This window comes from Seriola lalandi, unplaced genomic scaffold (genome assembly GCF_002814215.2).
Source record: "Seriola lalandi dorsalis isolate HSWRI2012SDOR001 ecotype SW California unplaced genomic scaffold, Sedor1 jcf7180002054606, whole genome shotgun sequence".
Classification (NCBI taxonomy): domain Eukaryota; kingdom Metazoa; phylum Chordata; class Actinopteri; order Carangiformes; family Carangidae; genus Seriola; species Seriola lalandi.
Window position 1 is genome coordinate 1,044,223 of NW_019525159.1, and position 22,744 is coordinate 1,066,966.

The following is a 22,744-nucleotide window of genomic DNA, read 5'->3' on the forward strand; positions in this document are numbered from 1 at the left end:
TCTTTTAGAGCATGGACATTGTGTGAAATGCTAAATGCTAAAAAGACATGTGGATGACCAGTGTTTTTGGGAATCTGGGGTGGCCACAGCTGTAAAACTTTACCTGACTCTGCTGAGGCTTGATTATTTTAATTATAAAATACTCCGTGGAAGCGCCTCCCATCAAGGACACTGCATGTCCTATAAGCCTCAGCCAACAGTCCCAAGACTGAAATCATTTCCCCACAATATCTTTCACAAGAATTTGATGCATGATTTTAATATGACAAAGTGAGAATACAGAATCAACAGTACATTTAAGAAATCACAACTGCTTTATTTCTTTTCTTTCAATAAGCTCTTTTTTTAACAAGGGAGAGTAATGACCAAATATCTGAAAGGATAAAGATCAGATAGGATAAATAGAATGCTGGATCAGCTGTAGAAAGCGCTGGTCCTCTGACAAAATGAAATATGCATCTTAAAAGTACAAAAAAAAAAGTCAGGGCAACATTTTGGTGCAGGTACAATGATGAGAAGCATCAAGATCTTTTGCAGTAAGGGATAAGAGGCAAAAACACTCCAAGCCCAATAAACCTATCAACAAGTGAAAGCAGTCCATTCTGAGAACACAGTGACCTTTTCAACGTTAACTCCTTTATAGTGCCACAATATCTAAAATGAAATGTGGGTTTAAGCCTCCCCTCGCTGACAAGGCTCGACTGTACAGTTAAGTATGCATATACATATATACCAGTGAAACATTGTCATAAAGATAAATCGCAACATTTTGTAGTGTCATGGAGCGTTATAGTAAGCAGTAACATTTAACCAGTTATGACATTGGCATTGTGAGTCTCAAAATGAATGTCCATTACAAAAAAAACAAAATAAATGATGAATCCAACAGCTTCACATTTTCAAACAGAACACTTTTAAAAGTCCTTCGTAGTCCACTGGAACTGCAGTGCGCACAAAAAAAGCTTAAGCAAAGATCGTATTTTATTTCAGCAAGCAACGCTAAACGCCCCTCATTTGTGATCATTAGCTTCTAACAGAAAAAATAAGATTTTTGGACCCTGATTGTGATTATAGTTAGGCTGCATTTATTGCTAGTGCCACCTCAGAGACCAGATGCTGAATAATCAAATGGTGATGAGTCTGTTTCTTCACAATTCCCCACAGTACTGTCAAGTGGGATATGAACGGAATTGGAGAGCAAAGTCTTTCAGGAGCATTAAAAGAAACAAACAAAAAAAAAAGCAAACTGCCCCAGGTTGAGGGATGTAAAAATTATCACTTATATCACATCTTCATAAACAGACAGTTTGATTCATTACAACCCAAACAAAGCGATAAGAAAGCAAACATTTCAATCAGCTATTTCAGGGGGGTCCTTTACAGCAATTGAGAATGCAGCACCTCCCCACCCCACACACAAAACTTCACAATGAGGCCAAAATTGTTGCCAGCTTGGTTTATCAAAATCCATACAGTCGATGGCAGCATAATGAATGCTGAGTTCAGGTACAGTCTTTGTGAAATGTTGCTAGCTTCTAGGCAGGAGTCCTGCAAGTTTACACACATTCAGCACATCACATGCACACGCTGTATCAATGCCAGTGAAGTTCCCATGGAAGCAACATGATTTTGGTACAATGTCCACCTTTTTGTTTCAATTTACAGACAGAAGAGAGCAAGCAACAGAATGTAAAAGCAAAGAACAGAGTTTTAAGAAAAGAAATAAATTCTACCAGTCTAAGCAGTTTTGCCACAGTTCATGGGCTGGGTGTGGAACCCCAGAAGATGCTATTCTAGGCTGATGCACTTGACTTTTGCCATGTTGACATGCAATGATGTCCACAAATTGGAGTTAGGATATTTCCTGCATTAATAAAAGAAGTCCTTTACCAATAGGATTAATGGGTGATGACTTTAAACTTTATTTACCAGCAAAAATGCCAATGAAAAATGACAAACAAGTACCCCACTGCATTTCAAATTTGTTTAAAAAATTTTTTAACAGACTTTGCTTCTCATAATGAGATTTATCAAGTGTCTGCCTGGTCTTAAGGGTTATAGTCCATAAACAGGGAGTAAATAGTTTGGCAAAATGGTATGAAAAATGAACCCTCTGTCTGAGTTGGCCATTTTCCTTTTCCCCGCTTCGAGGAGAAACACAAAAGAAAACAGAAATATCTTTTATCTTTACCAATCTCCCCTTAAAAGTGACTAATAATAAATTAAAGAGGACCTTGAAGAGATCTGCTTAAAAGACTGTTTGTGTCTATGTATATATTTATAATATATTTATATATCTCTATACGTGGTGTGAAATAATAGTGTCCAGTTCTGACAGTTCAAGAGGGGTAATTCATCGTGATGTCTGCATGTCTGCCCCTTGCCTCGGTGCCTTGGGATAAGATGGGTCTCAGAAGGCTCAGACATTGGTCAAGGGGCGTTGTGTTGGCAGGCTGGGTGGTGATGAGGATTTTCAGGTCCATTGTTATGCCTTGCCCTCCTCTACTTTGACCGCCTGGGGTTTAATGGCTCCAGTGCGTGCTGGTTTGGCTTGCCCTGTAGAGGGTAGGGGCTCCTGGAGTTTGCTGGTCATGCCCCCAGATGGTGTCTTGCCCTCACCCACTGCCTTGCGCACTTCTCGTATGGTTTTATTCTGCACAAAAAGAAGGCAGGGTTACTAAGATCTACAGCAGTGCCTGGCGAGCTTTAAATTTATGCAGCAAACACTTGTTTGGATAGTCCAAGGCTGATGCTCAGCTATCTGGTTAAAACAGTAGACGTTTTTGACAATTTCCTTCTTTTGCAGCTTCTCACAATTGTACAGGTTACTTCATCCAAAAAAGTCAATGCTCTGGAAAAACACCTTGTTGGCAATTACCTATTGTTCACTGCATTGGATCACTTTTATTAACAGTGTTATAAGGCAACAGAGATTCCTAGCTTTCCATAACACCATACTCAGCCAAACCATGCTGCTGATTACTAGTTAACTAGTTTACTAACACACAAGTCATTTAAATTAAATTATTAGCATTAGATTATCCAAAATTAAAACCCTTCATTCATCTGTAATTATATCTATAAATGCTAAAGTATTTACTGTAACAAGAAAGAAATGTTCAAATGAAAATTACATATTTGAGAAACATTTTCAGAGAACGTTAAAGATTACTCTATAGACAAACTGTTAATAATAATGCTATAAACAGTATAGAATTATACTATCTCAGATAAGTCTTTCAATACTAAAAATGTATTGTATCAACACATTTATGATATGGTCACTAGAACTGTACACTTTAAAAGTCAAAGACACACGCTAAAAAAAACATACAACAAGTAATTCAAATAGAGAAAAAGAAAATTGATTAAATTAAATTACCTATATTTACAGTGGGTGGCTCACCTTCATGCCATCCTCTGGCCCTTTGACAGGGGGCTCGGGGGCCGAGGGAGGGGTGGAGTGGGAAGGGTCACGGCCGGGATTAGGGTAAGGGGGGGAGCGGATGATGACAGGCTTGTTGACCTGCATGACTGGTCTCTGGATGGGGTTGGGGAAAGGGCCTGTGGTGGGGGGCCGCATGTGCATCACCATGCTGCCCTGAGCAGGTGGGACCTGTTGCTCATGGGAGAGGAGGAGGGAAAGGAAGTAGATGAGGGAGTGGGAAATAAATGAAAACACGAATAATTAGCATGCTAGTATTGAATTTCTTAAGGCATTTTCAGACTTGGTCCAAATACTTGAGTTCACTCACAGGTTTGTTGTTAGGAGTTTTTGCAGTTTTAGTTTTTAGAAGTGAACCCGGGACCATCATTTTGAGATGTGAGAGCAGCTTTTAATATACCAAACTCTCTAGCCTTAGGTGGTGGAATATCTCTGTCATTGGCCCAAGTTTAAAAATGCCCTGATTACCCTTTAAAGTAAATAAATCTCAAAATAATCGAGTGAAAAATAAATACCTGTTGTGTAAAATGTGTTGGCAGGGGGCCTACAGGGCCCCCAGGACCAGAGGGCTTGCCACTGGGGCTGGCAGAACCAGGCCTGATGAAAAGGAGGAAAGAAAATAAAGTTAATAAAGCTGCACATGGTGTGTTAGTTATATATACAGTTCTACCCAATTACCTCCTAGTGATTGAACAAGTATTTTCCACGCACCTGTAGGATCCTCCAGATATGCCTGGGGAGTGATTGGGCTTATCAGAGAACTGGAAGCCTTTCATTTCCATTTGCGAGCCCTGATAATAGGGAACCAAGGAAGACACATTGTCAATACATATGAACCATTGTGGACCACTGTGTTATAGATTAAAAAAAATATGCAGTAACGTACAGATTTGTCTGTACTATTCTAACGGTTTTTTGTTGAGTAACATTAGAACCATAAGTCACACCTCTCGACTGCCAGTCATGACAGCAGGCTGGGAGCCAGGCGGCAGCATTCGACGCGGGGCTCCCACTGACAGGTTCTGTCCCTGCTGCAGCTGGATGGACTGTGGGAGGATGAGATGCTGCTGAGCTGAGCCATAGCGCAGCTGAGAGCCAGGTAGGGGCATGGTCACCTGGTGAAAAGAAAGATTTTTGTTTATATCTGAAAAAATCCCAAAATACACCAACAGGAACATAGTATCTTGAGCTGTTGTGAAACCCACTAACCTGGATGAGTTGAGAGTCCATTAACTGGGAGGACCCCATACCAGGCCCCTGGTTCATCTGGCTGTCATAGACTAGTTGCTGGCTGCCATTCATTGGCTGGTAGTGTGAGCCTGACTGTGGCTTGACCATGTCTGAGGGCTGCATGCCAGGGAAAGCCGAGTAGGGCCCCTTGAGAGGGGCTCCACCTGACAGCACCATGGGGCTGGGCTGTGACAGGTTGGGGTGCATGTAAACCTGGGACCTGAAACGAGGAAGACCAAGCGGTGCAGCAGAATGAACAAAAGAAAACATTAAACTCCACACAAGCTGAACAGATAATGACTAAAGTGAACCATTTTAACGAGACCAGTGTGAATTCCATCTAGTACCTGAAGGGGGGAATAGAGTTGAACATCTCTTGAGACTGAGAGACAGGTAGACCGCCTCGAAGCCCCAACTGAGCCTGAGCCTGAAGAGACGTGTGCAAAGAGATGGGAATCTGCTGAGCTGCGGCCGCCTGAATGGATGAAAAAATGTAACATAAGGACCATTTTGCTGATACACAAACAAGCTTGTCTGTTTATGTGTTTATATCTCTACCTGTTGGTATGTCTGCTGCTGGGTCATGGTGGGAGGCACGAGGCGTGGCTGGCTTGGAAAGACATGGCCATCCAGATACAATGGGGGAATATGATTTCCTAAAGAATGGACAGGAAACAACAGCTTTTAAGTTTAGTTCTCCTCAAAGATTAAACCCTCATCAAACGGAGAAAAAGAAATGTTTACCTTGCATGGACATGGAGGGTGCTACGGATGCCACAGGCATCGGAGGCATGGACACTCCTCCAAAAGAACTGTAGCTGACACCACTGGATGAGCCAACGCTGCAGGGAGGCTGAGCACCTGAAGCACCTCCGCCAGGAGAGCCCTGCTCAGGGAGGGACTGGGAGTTCTCCCACGCCTTGCGTGCTGATTCCATCTGGAGAAAACAAACATTTAAAGTTGATAAGCATGTTTTGATACCACAGTCAGTTTTTCCTTAATGTTCACACTATATTTTTCCACATACAGGAAAAGATTGCCTAAACAGACACTAATTAGCACATGTTTATACAGGATTGTAATTCAAATACCTTGAGAGTGAGGTCAGCACTGGGGAAGGAGATGGGATTGAGGTTAATGCCAGGCTGCAGGTGGTTGGAGCGCAGCATGGGGATACTCTGATTGAGAGCAGTCTGTTAAAATAAACAAAAGTTCAGGATCTATGAGTTGTAAGTCAATATCTCTTGTTTTTAAGCACAAAAAGACACTCTTCCATTACTAAAATGTCCTTGAAGCATCCTATTATTGATTTTGGTTGTAATTATCCTTCATGCCTTCCAATCACCTATAACTGTTTAATTTACAAGACACCACAAGTACAGATAAAAATCCCTCACATTGGTGGTAAGTGCGTCCTGAAGCTTGTTGACAGGATTTGACACTGGCACTGGGGTAGAGCCTGGTGGTAGGCTGAAATCAGAGTCTTTGGCACTGACACCAAACTCAATAGGAGGCACGGGCAGCACAGTGTCCACATGGAGGTCCACACCATTGACTGGTGTGATGGGGCCACCTTCCAGTCGATCAACACCCTCTGAGCCCTTGCGATGCTTCAGGGAGCGTTCATTTCCGATGGGCCCTGGCTTGTGCTGTTCTTTGCTTTGCTCTGGTCCAGCATCAGAATCCTGGCCAAGAAGAAGGAAAGGCGTTAATTTGTTCATGTTTCTTGAGTAATCTTATTCCATTGCAACCAATTTTTTATTTGTAAATGTCAAAAAAAAAGAAAAAAAAAGAAAAAGGAAAATACTTTTAACTGAAGACATACAATGCAGACACAGAGCATTTGCAGTATATGTGGAGGTTTCAATGAGCAACTGCATTGTACTACCTCAGAGTTGGGCTCGCTCCCAGTGTAAGACACCTGTTTAGTCCATGAGTCTCCCCCTGAAGACTGGACTGAAAGAGCTGCAAAAGATAAATGTATGCCATTAGTGACGAATGCAATCAATTTGTCTCTTTTCTCAAAATTCCCATTCACAAAAATATAAAACTTTTACAAGAAATGCACATTTTAAATAATTCCTTCCTAAATTCCTACTTCATAACTCTTTTTTCTGTGTGTTTTAATGTCATTTTAACATCAAACTTAGAGTAAATGATAAGCCTACATAATTGCTTTGTCCCCAAAAATAACAAAATAAAGGTTAAGAAACTTGTTTCTCTGTTAAATATTGAATCAATCCTGTAGCAATAATATTACAAAAGTAAATTCTGATAATTAAGCTGAAATATTCTGCAGTAATTAAGCAAATATACTTAACAAACAACAAAAGGAGTGAGAACTACTACTTGAAAGAAAATTGGATCCATCTACTACCTGAGCTGTTGGTCTCCCAGATTTCAGTTCCCAGGTTGTTGGAAGAAAGTGCCTCCTCAGGTTGCTCAATGCTCATGCTTCCCTGCTTTTTGGCAAAGCGTGGTGGTATCTTGGATGTGATTGTCCTGTTCTTCACTGGCACCTACAAAGTCAATGAGAAAAGGCTTAACAAACTACATACATTTTGTTCATTCTCAGCAGGAGGACTGAGCATATGTTGAACATATGTTTAACTTACACTAGCTCCCTGATCCTTCCTCCTTCTCTCATCTTCCTGTGGGCGTCTTTGCTTTTTGGACAAGGCATCCTGGTATCCATCTGGATTTGAAACAGGTCCCCCTGCGTCCCCCTCGACTACAAAACAAGATTTTTTAGAAATTCAGAAATGTAGGAGCACCAATTGTCCAGGGATTTTTATTATTCCTATCAAGATGGAGAACACAAAAACATTAATGAAAAAAACTGCACTCACTTGGGTAACTGCTGAGTTCATACTGGGACAGAGGTTCAGCTAAGTCTGTCTTGACAGGTCCTGGCTTCAGCTCCTTGTCTAATTTCTTCCCTGAGGGCTCACTGGGCTCCCTCTCCTCCGGCTGCTCTATGCTGTAGACTGGGCCGGACTCATCTGGGCTCCTGCCGAAAATAGAAAAGGGGGAGACAAAGGGATTTTAATTGGGTATTCTGAGCACTGCCAAAACATCAACATAAAAAAGTGACAAAATTAAACAAAACTTCTGAGAATCCTGTGGTCCAATTCATTTTGGGCAGTTGTCAATTTGGCAAAAAATATATTTTTCAGTTAGCCAATTAAGTCCAGCAAAGGACAAATAGCAGGTGGAATAAGAAGAAAAACAAACAGGATTACTTAAAATTCAGGCTCAGGGGCGATGCAGCGGAAAATCTACAGTGTTGTTCAATTTGCCAATCCTCCTGTTAGGCACAGGCGCCTTTCCCACATTCATCTCACCAATGAAACTGAGCTACATACTCATCTGAGACTGACTGCATGGTGAGAACTGCTCAGTACCTCAGACTTTCACTGCAGGGGAAACAGTAGCAAACCTACTACCTCCTTAAAGAATGGAGCAAAATGCAAGAGCATTGACAGAACAAACTATCTACAGGTGAGTGGCTCAGCTGTAGTCAACTAATACACAACTGTTGGTAGAGCAAGTGGAAATAGCATGTGGCACTTCAAAACTGAACCCAGGAGGCCACAGAAATTTTGCATGAACCTCTGCCACTTGCAACAAAATGATCTCAAAAGCTACCTGTTGGAACAAGTAAAAAACAGACATTCAGTGTAATCCAGAATTCAACAATATCACAAGGGCCAGTAAAATAATTAATGCTGGTAAAATGAACGGTATATATGTTACTGAATAATTACACTGTTTCTCTTTGCACTTACTTTCATACATTTGTAATAGAGAATTTTCTTCAAATTAAGGTGAGCCAAAAAACACAAACACTGGTGTTCATTCCTGTCATTGAGAGAGGGCAAGCCAGAGTACACTTAAGTCAAAATAATATAGGAAGAAGACACACTATGTTGTTGGTTTCTAAGCAACTATAACAACCAGGCCTGAAACACGGCACTAGAGCATTAATGAATTCCCAAGCTCATCTTAAGGATGCTTCATTCTCAGGAGCAATGCATATGGGTATAGGATAGTATAACCTACAATAAACCTCAACTTAAAGTTTGTTCTATTATTCACCTCACCTCTTACAAGAAGTCCCTCCATTCTGCCAACTGTCGCTCCTGTTAGAGGAGGATGTGGGGGGATTATCAGGTGTACGTGTCATCTTGCTTGCTTCTAGCAGCGATGGCTCCCCTTTCCTGTTCTGCCGTTCTACCAATGGTCTCTGACTGGAGAAGCTTCTCTTGGAAAGTTCCCTTTTCTCGCCAGAGCCTGGTTCACTGTGGCCTGAGTCAGAGGGAATGTCACCATGTCCCTGTGTAGCCGCGCCTCCACTTCCACCTCGCTTCTCTCTCCAGTCACCAAAGTCACTGTTGTCTGATCCTGTCTCCCATTCCTCCACCTGACCATGCTGGCTAGAACGTCCACCAGAATAGTGGCCACTAGGCCAGCTGTCTTCCCCACTGCCTTTGGAGCGACCAGGCCAGGGGTTCGCAAAGTCCCCATTTACGTACTCGTCACTTGTCCACTGGTTTGAACCAGGTTCGCGCTCTTGTCGTAGACGACGGAAGCGTGGAGGCTTGTCTTGACGGGGTGGACGCCGTCTCCTTAGCATCTGCCTGTCAGGGTTTTCGTTGTCAAAGTAGTACTCTCCTTCTCGGTCCTCTGTGCCATTTTCCATCAAAGAGCCAGTGAATTTAGGGTTGTACTTGAGAGTCTCACGTTCGACAGGAAGTCTACGGGAATAAATAGTTTCAGCTCCAGGACCATAACCATTTTCTTGTATGGAACCACCATTGCTGCCAAACTGTGGCCCACGGCCCCTCCATGTGGAAATATCCCTGGAGCCTCCAAAGCTTCGACTGTAACCTCCAGTGGTATTCAGTCTGGGAGGCAATGTGCGACCCCCAAAACCCCTGCTGGCCTTGGTCTTTTCTTTGAAATCTGTGGCTGTCTGGTCATCTGTATACACTTTGTTGGATCTCCAAGAATCTCTGTCTGCTTTACGGACCTCTCCAGACTCTGTGTAACCATCTCCATTTTCAGATCCCTTCTGGCGGCGCCTCTTGGGCAGTTCCTCATACTCAGAGGCTTCACTCAAGGTCTCGCTGACATTTCGTCTCCGGGGCTTGCCCCTCTGGAACTCCTCCACCTTGACAAGGTCCCTAGTTGGTGCTCGGCCTCTGCCTGTCCGCTGAGCGCCAATGCCACTGCTGTTATTATTGTTATAAGCTCCTCTGATATTGTCTCCACCTCTGCCACCACGGGTTCCACCTCTAGAGCTGAATTCCCTGAAGCCTCGACTGCGGCCTCTTCCTGTTCCCCTGACTGCACCAAAGGCCTGTTCTTCATCAATAAAGATCCAGTTATTGCGCCGTGGTGCCTGGGGCTCCCGGTTTTCTTGGCTCTCTCTAAGTGACTGGCTCTTGCCACTGTCCCAGGTGCTCTCCTTGGGAGAGTCATCACTGTGGATGCTCAAAGGCCTCTCTGTTTTGGTGGGAGCTGGTGACTGACGCTGCCTCTCTTCTGGTTGTTTCTCAACAACAGGTGAGGCTGCACGCCTGTTACTGGCAGGCTGGATATCTTTCTTCAAATCATAAACATTAGTGAGAACTTCTTTCTCCAGGCGGTAGGGGACGGGCTTCTCCTCAGGCTCAGGTTTAGGCTTCTCATTCTCCTTGTCTTCCACTTTGAGTGCCTTGAGAACTGGTTTCTTGATGGGCCCAGTTCTGCGAATCAAGGTACGCCCACTGGTCTCAGATGGCTGGCTGATACTACTACTACTACTACTGGAACTGGGTTCAGACCACTGGTTTTGAGTATTGTTAAGTCCTCCATCTTGTTTCTGGCCTCCATCTCTTTTCCAATTTTCCTTGGAGCCATCTATGGTCTCATCATGAGATTCAGGGCCATCTTTCAGATGTTTGTCTCTACAGTCTTGTTTTGAGTATTCATTATCAGCATGATTCTGGGGGTGGTTCTGAGCAGTAGTCAGCAAACCTTGGTCATGATGTGCTCTGTCTGGGCCTCGGCTCTGGTAAGCATGATGGGGGAGATCATCTTGAGGGTGGGTCAAGCACTCATTGGCCCTCTCTTCATAGGAGTCCTGTTGAGAGCAGGCCATATCACTTCTGTGGAAAAGGGGAGATACAAAAAAGATTAAGAATGGCAAACACAGACACAAGCCCACAAGCCTATGCCACTAAGCAAGTTTTCCTGCTTTGTGAAAGTTGACAGATTTTAATCAAAATATGAAAGACTGCCTGAAGAATTCCAAGGCTCAGATATTTTTGAACACACAAACTGACCTGTCATCTGCCTGGCCACTATCTGAGCTTTCATGCTGTCTCTGGTAAGGTGGAGTGAAACTGCGCAAGGGGTAGCCATCTGGGTTCCACATAGGGTATGGCTCAGTTGAAGGGGCTCTTCTCTCCTGGTGCAGGTTGGGATGGCAGCCCTCATCAGAACCAGGACTGTTCAAGTGTTCTTGATGCATCAAGGGTTTCATCATTCCTGCTGAAAACGATCATTATTAAAATTGGGAGTTTTTCCATGCAAACCATCTTATTTCAGATGTGAAGGTAAATGCTCTTTTTAAAAAAATAAGTTTTCACCTGAAGAGTGGACAGCACTAGGGTAGTAGTCCACAGGAGATCGTCCTTGGGTCATGCGGGGATCCATGAAGGGCGGCATCATCATCCAGCGAGGGTCAAACCCAAGGACATGCGGGGGATAGTAGCCTCGCTGTCCATGACTTGAGCCAGACGAGGCAGGGTGACCAGACTGCTGCCAATGCTGCATCTTGTATACTTGTTCCTGTAGAATACATACCTAAACTTAATACCACATCAATTAACATACACTATAGACTAAATATGAAAGATTAACATTGATCATCTTGGTTTCACTTCTCATGCAAGACCCTGGCATGCTCATTGCCACAGTAGCTGTTCTCAGTAAAGGAAAAAAATGACTAGTCTAGCAAAAGGCCCTTTTCACAGAAGACACTGCAGGAAAAGCACAAGTGTTTTTAATAACATTAAAGATGGAACCACTGCTAATGTTACACCTTTGTTAATTACAAACTGGGCCATGTCCTCTGTGAAACAAGACACTCTAAGCTCAACAACACCTATTAAGATGAAAAGAAAAGCAAAGTTATTCAATCCACCCTTTGTGCATGGCATTTTCCTGTTCATACACGAGAACCAAGGGATATTAGCTCCAAAAAACCCTAATAAGAATTAACAATGGATAATCCAATCAAAGTCAAATAGGTTAACACCCTACACAAGGCTCACTACCTTTCATGTCTGCATGTTGATGACTCCAACCTTAAAAAACAATCCCTGCTTCTGTGAACTCTTGAAAGCCCTCTTCTTACAAAGCAGCAACTAATACATTGACGCATTAGTCTGGGATTAGGACTTTATTGGTTAGAAGGGGCATCAGCTGGCACTCACCTGCTGCTGCTGTTGCTGCTGCTGCTGCTGCTGCTGGTGGTGCTGTGGCTGCTTTTGAAAACGAGGTGGGATGGGTTTGGAGGGATGACGTGCATTGTAGTCTCCTGAGGGGGAGGAGGGCTCCTGTCCATCATCTTCGCTGCCGCGGTAGGTAGAAAAGCCATGTTCCTCACGGTAACTATGGCCAGGAGAGTTGTCTGCAGGATGTTCACTTCCATCTAGAACCATTTGATTGCAAAAATGACCAGAATTTTAATTTTAATTCTTCAATAGTGCTCATAATTTAAATAAAATATGAAGGCCTAAATATGCAAATGTTTTTGCAGTTCTCTTTTTTACCTTTTGTGCTGTATTGCCAGTTCTCAGGGTGGACTTTACTTTGTTCCCTGTTTGGGGACAGTGGGACTTCTTTGCCATCTCCCTCTTTCTGGCCCTCCTCTGTCCTTGACATCTGCCTTTCAGTCTTCCCAAACTTCTCGTCCAGCTTTTTGAGCTTTTCAGCACAGGCAGCCAGGCGTTCCTCACGCGCACGCCTCTCTTCCTCCTCCCGGCGCCTGCGGGCTCTCTCAACAGCCTCTGACAACTCGGGTGACACATACTTTGCCCTAGCAGGAGCCTGAGTCTGCGACTGACGGTGATCTTCCTGGTCAGCCAGTGGCTCACCTTGGTTTTTCTGCTGGGCCTGGAGATGGAACAGAGGCAGTTCATATATGTAATGGATTCTGTTTTTGAAAACACACAGGACTAAACCCTCAAAAATGCAAGGTTTTATTTTTTGTTTTAGAGGGTGTGTCTCTTTGACCAATTTGGCCAAAATGATCCTGTATATACTAAATCAAGTATATTTAAATATTATCAATAATGTGTCCTTAAAGAAAAGGCTTTAACAATTTTTTCTAATTTACCGTTTTTATCAGAGAAAACTATACCTGTGTCCATTTCTTCAAAACAAATCCAAAAGTTCAATCCATGTTTACCTTTCAGTAAAGTGTGTATAAGATGTTGCATTCCTCTAAATTATAGAAACATGGGATAATGGGAATGAATAACAAGAAACTAAGGTCCAACACCAGATTTATACTTGGAAAATAACCATTACATAATGTGCACCTTAGATTGCTAGGCCTTAAGAATACCATAAATTACTCAATCTGCCAAGTCCACCCACCCTAACTGAGAACTTAAAAACCTTGAAAACTTGTTCAGGCAAAGAGTCTGACTGATTTTTCCCACATGAAAATGGCAGAAATCCTGACGCATAATCTGTTCTTCCATTGTGTCTATCACATCCTTTTCACTTGCCAAGCAAAGAGGCTTTGCAAGTAAAACATAGTCAGACACATATCACTATGGTTACTGCAAGGTCATCTCTCTCAAATCTCAATGACCATCTTTTGAAAGCGCACCGATATTCTTATGCTCTGTAGTGTTATTTTATTCTCCAGTCAAAGAGGGATAAAAGATGTGTTTTAAATGTAACATCATAATGAGTTAATTTTAGAAAAGTAATCTCAAAAGAGGAGATTGAAGATGGAAAACACAACATTGTGTGTGGTTACCTGGGTGTCCGTTGAGAGATATCTGCCGTTGGTCTTCCTGGGAGGCTCTTGATGATGATGTTGGTAGGAATAATTCTCTTCAGGGCCCTCCTGGGGGTAAGACGCCTCACCTGAACTTAGGGAGGACTGGCAGTCACGCAGGTTCTCTCTCTCCCTCTCCCATTCAGTCCTGAAACCAAGAACCCTTTAAGTAAGGACAATAATTAAACACTTTAACAAGGGTGTTTAGATTATTAATGAGCTATGAGGAAAGAGATCTCACCACATCTTGTTTTTATCATTGGGCAAGTGTTCTTCTTCATCATCACTGAACTTGAGTTTCTCGCTATAATCAACTTCCTCATGGAGTCCTGGAAGAACAACAAACCATCAGCAAGTGTGGTGTGGCATTGGATGTAGACCATTGGGAAAAGGCCCTGGTATCCCATCTATATGTCCTTACTTCTTACTAACAACACAGACTTGAATTTTATTGTACAATTAGGATTTATACAGAGTGGTATGATACAAGCAGTACATATATGAGCAGGCAAAGTCAGTTCCCTTCACTGATCTTGAGAGTGCAAAGAGCAATGCATGTGATGCACTTGTAAAGGTTTTTAAAGAAAATTACAGGTTAAAGAAAGAAGAACATAGACTGCAATACTAGTAGAGGCAACATCAATCTCGGCTGAGAAAGCAGAAATCTATGTCTGAATAAATCCATACACTCAAAAAAGAAAACACAGAAACATTTATCTGGCTGGATGAAATCCTTAAAATGCAAGTCACCTTGCCACGCTAACCAGAGCAAGTGATAATATTTTCATCTTGTAGCTTATTTTAGCTGACGAAGAAACTTAATGCAGCCAAAGTCACCATTTTATTTGGCCTAACTAAAAGAGAGGGCAGGAGGCAATTACATCTAGTCAAGTCTAGGAAATACTGACCAGCCCATCCATCCTCACAGTCATTGTCAAGCTCATCCAGATCCTTTAGGTCTTCTGGATTAATGATGGCTGGGCGTAGTGGTCTGTCACCAGGCCTGCGGATAGGCTGAGAGGAGAGTCGAGGTGGAGCGCGCACAAAGCGGTTCTCTCTTCTCACATCACCACTGCAATTAGAGATGGTAAAAAGACACATTAGCAATTGCCAATTATCAATTAGTCAAACTGTTCTCACATTGTGAATGTACTTACTTGACAAGTTCGGGTTTGGCATAGCTCTGTCTAAAAGTGGGTTTGCTGTCAAATCGGGCCGGGGCTGCTACGGTGGTAGGGACATGTTCTGTACCTGGGGCTTCACGTGTCTCTTTAGAGCACATCTGAAAACAGCAGGATGACAAGTGTTAAAGGCAGAAATACAAATTGCCAACAAAGGGAATTGAGCTGTTTCTGACTTCATCCAAAACTTGACTATGTACAACTAAAACGAGTACCTGGTCTTTGAAGCTTTTTTTGAACAAGCGCCTGAAAAAGTCATATGAGCCATGTTGTACTTACAAATGCGGGCAACATGTCATGGTAGACAGCAGTTGAAGTGTGGTGAAGCTGGTACTGCAAGGCAGTAGGGACGGTTGTTCTGCGGACAGGCTGGGCGGGTCGTAGGGAAGGCTCCTTGGGGTCAACAGTTGGTGACTGCGCCGTCACTACAGTTGAAGAGGTGGTGCCGGTGGCAGAGGAGGGGTGAGATGAGGCTGGAGGGGTGCCAGTCTCACCCAGGGCAGTGAGCTTACCCTCAGGATCTGCAGGCAGGCCGAGGGTCAGGGACGAGGGCTGAAGGTTCCTGCCGCCACCTTCCCTCCAGCTCGTCACATCTTGAAGTGGGGAGGGAGATTTACTAACTAATACAACACTGTTTTTATCCTCATCTCCATGTTGAGTCAGTGAAAAGTATGTCAGCATGTCTGTGATGGAGTTCTACTTGCTTTAAAAATACACAAGTACATGATATCAAAAGACATGTAGCACTGGGTTATAGAAACTGAGTTTGTTTCTGTAACCCCTTTGTCTCTCTACCACTCTCTACGACTTTGTTTCTTTTTAGTTTATCAACGATGTGTTTCTTTTTTTTTTTAAAGATATGTTTTTGGGCTTTTGTGCCTTTATTGGACAGGATAGTGGAGAGAGACAGGAAATGAGGAGGCAGAGAGGGGGAATGACATGCAGTAAAGGCCGTCCGATGCGGGACTCGAACCGGGGCCAACTGCAGCGAGGACTGTAGCCTCTACAGATGGGGCGCCTGCTTAGACCACTACGCCACACTACGCCACACGACGCCCCACAACGATGTGTTTCAACAGTATCATTAGTGTCCAGACAGAATCACAAATCGCATTGCCAATTTAATAATTTGCTTTCCAGCAGACATTAGCTTATCTTGGAGACCGCCAGCCAATTCTTGAGAGTTGAGACTTACTCTGGGGGCGGAGGCTTGGTCCTGGCCCATACGACGGATCGAAGCCGCTTCTTTCCTTGCCAGCCCTGTCCTGTTCTCCAGCTGCCTTCAGCGTGGGAAATTCCTCGTGAGAGAAGGGCTGAAGTCGGTTTGAGGCCCTTGAACCTGATGTTGGCATTAAAAGAAGCAACACAAAGAAAGATGTTTGTCTCACTTACACAAACAGAAGACTGTTGTACTAACTGGGAAAGAAATATGGGGTCACAATGAAGAGAGCATATTCTTTACCATTAGCATGTCATTAAATTTTTTAATGCAACTCTCAACTTAAGATAATTCTGAGATCACTCACCATCTAGCTCTACTGCCTTTCCATTTAGCTGGGCCCATTGCTTTGGTCCACCTGTGTTTGTGCTCTGAAAATGAAGAAAACCGAGGTCAAATTCCAATAGTTGCATTAATAGTTTGGGGGGGCACAGTGTGTATTAAAGAGAGCTTCTTGAACAGCAAATAAGTGACATAAGTTTTATCACTATCTTTATGGTGGTAAAAAATCACCAAAAGAATGCCCAAAAGTTGAATATAACTATAGCTACACATACACACCTCCTGGTTGGCTACCGGTGAGGGCTTCTGAAGATTGGAGACAGATTTCTGTAAAGCCAGCTGCGGCTGCAACTCCGGCAGCTGTGGTATTGATGCAATAGAACTACAAACAGGAAAGAAGAAAAAGAAAAACAGTTAGTCTTGGAAAATTGCAGATACTGACTAATTTGTAGAAATACTGGACCTCTGAGCAGGAGTAAATGCAACAACTATCTCTACTTATAAGCTATCGGCTGTAACAGCTGACTATTACAAAGCCCAAAACTTTTCCTGATGCTACTGAGATAGGGTCTCTCGAGATGTGCTTCTGCATACACCCAGTGTAGTTAACTTGTGTACAAAATCTTTGTGTTTGAAAACCAAAAACTAGGCAGAATACTACTTTAGCACATAAAAATATAATAAAGTAATAAAAAAAACAACTTGTATCAAAGTTGATTTATCTGAACTTCGACATAATGATTACACGAGAGGGTAGTAGTTTGCTGTATTTAATACGTTCTCTTTCCCTTACCTCTTTTGATCGGTTTGTTCCTGCTTGTTCGCCCATCCTGTACCGTCTTTGGGCACAATAATCACGTTGGGATCGTTTCCTTTGTTTTCAGACTTCAAGCTCGGCAGGTGAGCAGGTGGGGGCATGCGCCGGGCTGTGGCCACTTTGCCAAGACTCTGCAAGCCATGTCGCGGAACTACTGGGAGAGAAAACACAAGTAAATAAATCAAAGGAACTGAGACTAAAAAAACTTTTGAAACAGGGTAACTGATATAAGGTAAGCAAAAGGAGAAAACAAAAACAAATCCACCGTACCTGTGTTTTTCTGAGTTTCTATTGATTTCCCCTTGTACTTGTCAAATAGGCTGAGTGAGGAATACTTGCTTTTCCCATCCTTGGACTTGGTTATTTGCCCCAAACGATCGGACATTGCGATGTAATGTCATCGAGTATGGAAATTTTTCTTTGCGCCTCTTCCCAGTGCCTTCTGATTCTACCAAGAGAAGAGAAGAGGAAATTTCCACCTTAAGTATAGATATCACAAAGTCACAATTTCAAAGTTTTAAGCATAAATAAAATAAATTAAAATGTAAGACCAAATGATTGACAATAGGGTGAGTCAAGACACTATACCAGTTATTTTATGTGGGCTTAACCATGTAGCCAACAAACACTGCTGATCAAATATTAACCCAACAGCTATCCATAAATGAACGTTAAATTCACACTATGCTCAGATATACAATTTATTTAAATACGGACCTTAAATTCCACCAAGATTCAATAAAGACCTGAAAACAGCTTTTTGTGAATTTATTTTTTAAAACTTCAAAAAATATCTGAGCAGCAATAGTGTTTTTCAGGTCTCAAATGTCATTTTCAAAGCTGTCAGCATCACAAACAAAATTTCATTTGTCTCCATAGCACTGAGATGGCAGCATTAAAGCATACAACTTTTTTGTGATTGTGGGTACCCGTCTGTTTAGCTAAAGCTGATAAAATCTACCCATGAAACTAAAGCACAGCAGCTAAAATTAAGAGTCAAGTAAATGTTCACTATCTTGTCATGCAGTGTAGGCAGTTTGACACTTAAGAGTTCAACTTCCAAGCAATGGCATAACATAGTTAGCAGTGCCAGTTAGGCACGTGCAGCTGTGCAGAAGATTAGAGAGTGCTTTCTGAATGTCTTTTCAGGCCAAACAATTGAATCAGTATTTTACCCCAGTTTAAGTTTTTTTTCCTTCCACAAGCAAAGCATGGTCTGGAAAAAACAAAGCAAAGAAAGGCAAAGCAAAACTTCATGAAACCAGCTGCGAGTTTTAAATCAGACATGCTCTGTTTGTATAGTCATCATATGAAGAGGCTATCCAAACAGATTAAAACTGAGGTAAGTATGATTGGATAGTTTGTTCTGATTGATTCTCCATTTTGTTTTTAAATTAGAAAAAAAACTGACCAGTTATTTCCTTACACAGGTGTAGTATGCACCTGCATGTTAGTGGTCGGATGGGCGCCTCGTAGTTTTTGCAATGTGTCCATGTGCAACTTTTAACAAAAGATGTGAGCCAATGTGAGGTGACGCATTCATCCTTTGTCGGCACTAGTACTTCCGTATGTCATGGCCTTGGCCACAGTGACCATAAGCGTTTTCAGTCTAACCTCAGCAACATTACAGTTGTACAGAAAACCATTTGTGGTATGTTGGCTCTACGCACAGTGGCCCACAGCATGGCTTGAAGCAGGTATTCTAACCACATGGAAAAATACCTTTTGTGTTCAACAACATGTTGAGAAAAATCAATAATTATTTTGAAGCAGTTACTGTCATTTGTCTGTTTTGTTTTATTACACATCCTGACCTGAGGGCAAGAGACACATCCAACTTGTCCTCAGACAAGTAAGAGGCACAATTCTTTGTGTAGGATTAGTGGTATTTTGTTTTTTACAAAGTGCACTGAGCTACTGCAACCAGCTGTGATTAAAATCAGTGCTGTATACATGCTGTCCTCCATATGTCCATATGAAAAGTTCTTAAGTAAGACTGAGCAAGATATAAATGCTTAATGATCACTGTGGCAGATTATTTATTTTGAGCTAATTTCAAGATTCTACAAGTGGATTTTCCCTCCACCTTAAATGATTAATCATCTAACATTTTTAATACTTTATTCACACAAAAATTAAGTATGATGGACAAAGTTCTTGTTGGCAGGAAGTAAGCGTCATGATGTTGCCATGCCAAGAATCCCTTCTCTTTCCTGGTTAAAACTCATTTCCATCTATTCTTCCCTTACTACTGAGATACTTTGTAGAAATTATGTGATGTTTGTAGAAATTAATTTGACTAGTGGCTCATATGAATTATTAGGAACCGTGTCCTTCAAGCACCAGGTTGAGCTTATGTAAGCTTAGTGCTTAATGAACAGGTCACATTTGACAAAACCATAAAGGGACATACTTGAATCACATGTAATTAGTAGTGCCAATGTTCCTTACCAGGCATACACACATTAAATTCAATGGTGCAAAATACAGCAAATACCACTGTAACTGTCAACAACATTACAGAAATACACAAAACATGTGAATAAACAAAATTATGCAATTCACTGATGTTTATCTGCTGTCCACTTCAAAGTTATTCAAACCCAGGTATCTTTTTTTGTATTTTAACTTAGGAAAAGTTCCCTCTTTTTGTTTTTTACCATTATATAAACTTAAATCTGACAAAATAGTCAAGTGACATTTTTTAGCTAGAGCAATAACACAAGCTATTTTAACGTGTTATACATAAGCAATCAAATTATTTTTTATCTTTAGTAAAATATGTTTGACAAAGACAATCAAATCAGTTGGAGTGTTTTTTCGGGTTTACTATTGTGATGATTATATGACCAAACATGGTCTTAAAGGTGAACATATTAATGATGGCTACTTGCGCTCAGGTTTCAAAAGTGATTGCTTAATCAAACTATCAAAACAATATATGCGAAAAGATGTAGAGGGTGACACAACGCGTTAAAAAGTTGGCTAAATTATTCTCTTTCATGGTTTATATAACCTTAGCGAAGAGATAAACGTCCACAGCTGCTGTTTTGAATATTTTATACACAAACATATGCAAATAAATATCGTCGTTTGAGTCGAAAACCAGGCAATGAATAACGTATTGGAGGCCGCTCGGTTAAAGCCCCGCATAGGCGTTTTACCGGGATTTCTTAAGAAAAATATGTCTACCACGGTGGTTTAGGTAATCATTAAATCCAATCCTGCCATATGCTTCTATGTTAACTTAAGAAAAAAAAATAGAATTTCAACAAAGACCACCAAAATACAAAATTAGTTGACGCTAGCTTAGCCATGGAAGCTAACGCAATGACAGCTAACGTTATCCATTTCTTGACTTTGTTTACATTTTTCACGTTATTTCCATCAGACAACAAAGAGAAAATAACATAAGTGCTAAAAGTGAATATATTACATGTATAAGATACATTTTCCGCATAATAATGTTTGACCTCTCTGACGTTAACATCAGTTATAAGTGCCGTTACCTCAGTGAAAGCTAGTGCTAAATCCAGCACATGAAACTGACACCAGCCAGTTCGCGGCTCGAAAACAAAATACAACCTATTTCACTGAGTATCTAAGATAAAACACATAAACGGTCGCGGTTTTTTTTTATCTGATTCTAAAGAGTATAATCCAACATTATTTTAAATTGTAACATAACAGCACAAACGTCAAGAAGGACCCTTGGTGTAATTGGTGGCCACCACTAGTTAAAATATGCTAGCTGGTGGCTAAAGTAAAATGGCTATGTAAACATCAAGTGCTAGTGGCCAAGGTCCTGAAGAGCTGTACATCATTATCATTTCCATATTTTAGTCTGTGGAGATACAAGGAAAATTGCTGTTTCCCGTTTGTTTGTGCTATTGGGCAGATATAACAAAACATAGCCACTTGCTCTAACTTAGCATGAGCTAGCAATCGACAATCGCAGCTTGTACGAAACTAGCGAAACGCCAATTCCGTTAAACTTCCAGTCTACTGATCCAAAAACAACCCTGACAGGCCGCTGGTTTCCAGTGCATTTACGTTTGTGTTTGACATGTGAAAACACACTGTATTTTAGTGCAGATTTCAACCAAACACTGAAACCTAAGCTAACATTCTCAACCTAGCTTGGCTTTCAAAACGGTCTGAACACAGCGATGGGAATGTAGGACAAGGCGATTAAAAATGGCTGCTGCCCAGAACAAAGCAACAATAAAACTGGGCAGCGGAGTAGACAAGCAAAACTGGAGATGTAGCACAACCATCCACGTCCATAACTCACCGATTCAACGACTTAGGGTATTTTCTTATTAGCGACAGTGATATATTTCCACAAAATCTTGTCTACTCAAAGGATGGATGGCGATTGTAAAAGCCCAATCTTCATAGGTTGAACCGATAGCTGTGTTGTTGCTTGGGTCCTACCCGGCCTGAGAATGAACACGGCAGAGTGTAGGCTGGATCGGCTCGGCTGAATGCGTATGACGTCACCGAACGACGTTAGGAAGGAAACAGCGCCTCTGCTGCTTAATTTCAATACATAGATACATAGTGGGTGGATAGATAGATAGATAGATAGATAGATAGATAGATAGATAGATAGATAGATAGATAGATAGATAGATAGATAGATAGATAGATAGATAGATAGATAGCCATTAGATTGAATAGATAGCATCTCAAAAATGCTGATTAGGTAGAGCTGGGAGTGTAGCCAACTTTTGTGTGATTATTTAGCATTATCTCTTGTTTAAAGAATAATTCAGAGATCATTTGTCTGTTGCAGCCACAAAGTAACTTTGATCAATATAAAATATGTTCTCTCTATTTAGTCTCTTTAGTCTCAAATTGTTTCACTGTTTTCATTTGTGCTGCCTTATCAGTTTGTCATCTAAATCACTTGAAACTGCACTAGCCTGAATGAAAAGTGGCACTCAGATAAAGTCTGAATAGATTCTCTGTTCTTCTAATATATCTGGATGGGGATGCTTTGGTAAATGGACTGCATTATAGCACTTTTATCCAAGGCACCCATTCATCAATTCAGACATACACACACACACACACACGCACCAATGCTGGGAAGCTACCATGCAAGGCATTGGCCTAACCAGTGTGATTGGGAGCAATTGAGGTTCAGGATCTTGCTCAGGAGCATATATGATCAATCTGTTTCCACCAGCTGAGCCACAGCCTTCGTTGAGGCTTGACCACAGATGCCAGACAGACCATTAAACTGTTTTCACTGGGTATCTGTGAAACTCAGACACATTATGGTAATTTAACTTTTCATGACATCATAGATGACCTCTTGTGACACTGTAATGTCTATTACTAGCATCAGTTGTGAGGAAAACAGGCATTAAATTGTCTTTGTGTGCGCATATGTGGGTGTGCGTACAACTTGCTAAGAGTTCAACATGACCAAATTCAGGCATACACAAGTAATCAGCCTCCACCAGCTCACTATATACATGTAGTTCCTGCTCTGATA

At 41.8% G+C, this 22,744-nt stretch overlaps 1 protein-coding gene across 7 annotated transcripts; it reads right to left on the minus strand.

The window, feature by feature from the left end:
- Positions 1-243: 243 nt before the first annotated feature.
- On the minus strand, positions 244-21,680 carry prrc2b (proline-rich coiled-coil 2B). Of its 7 annotated transcripts, none has more exons than XM_087177450.1 (31): positions 21,533-21,680; positions 17,509-17,686; positions 17,215-17,389; positions 16,701-16,803; positions 16,447-16,510; positions 16,116-16,259; positions 15,200-15,513; positions 14,897-15,021; positions 14,648-14,811; positions 13,981-14,068; positions 13,719-13,887; positions 12,499-12,841; positions 12,160-12,377; positions 11,311-11,512; positions 11,005-11,209; positions 8,779-10,827; positions 7,525-7,685; positions 7,291-7,406; positions 7,053-7,194; positions 6,564-6,640; positions 6,073-6,360; positions 5,767-5,868; positions 5,420-5,612; positions 5,234-5,331; positions 5,023-5,150; positions 4,655-4,895; positions 4,393-4,560; positions 4,157-4,236; positions 3,961-4,042; positions 3,407-3,616; positions 244-2,653 (listed from the first exon to the last, which is right to left on the minus strand). In XM_087177450.1, the coding sequence occupies exons 2-31, from the start codon at positions 17,621-17,623 to the stop codon at positions 2,486-2,488; spliced, it is 6,732 nt and encodes a 2,243-aa protein (XP_087033576.1). In that variant the 5' UTR covers positions 17,624-17,686; positions 21,533-21,680; the 3' UTR covers positions 244-2,485. The 7 variants fall into 7 exon arrangements, with proteins under 7 accessions (XP_087033576.1, XP_087033575.1, XP_087033572.1 ...); XM_087177449.1 differs by having other exon boundaries at positions 11,005-11,212; XM_087177446.1 differs by having other exon boundaries at positions 11,005-11,212; positions 13,719-13,902.
- Between the last annotated feature and the right edge of the window lie 1,064 nt (positions 21,681-22,744).

What these genes read in the sequence shown, in the direction of transcription:
- prrc2b (XM_023419626.2), bottom strand. Translation starts at nt 17,623, where the DNA reads ATGTCCGATCGTTTGGGGCAAATAACCAAGTCCAAGGATGGGAAAAGC. An exon ending in AGTGGCCAGGCAGATGACAG is followed by an intron (nt 10,828 to 11,004) that starts GTCAGTTTGTGT and finishes CCTTTTCCACAG; the next exon opens with AAGTGATATGGCCTGCTCTC. An exon ending in CAACACATTTTACACAACAG is followed by an intron (nt 3,617 to 3,960) that starts GTATTTATTTTT and finishes CATGAGCAACAG; the next exon opens with GTCCCACCTGCTCAGGGCAG.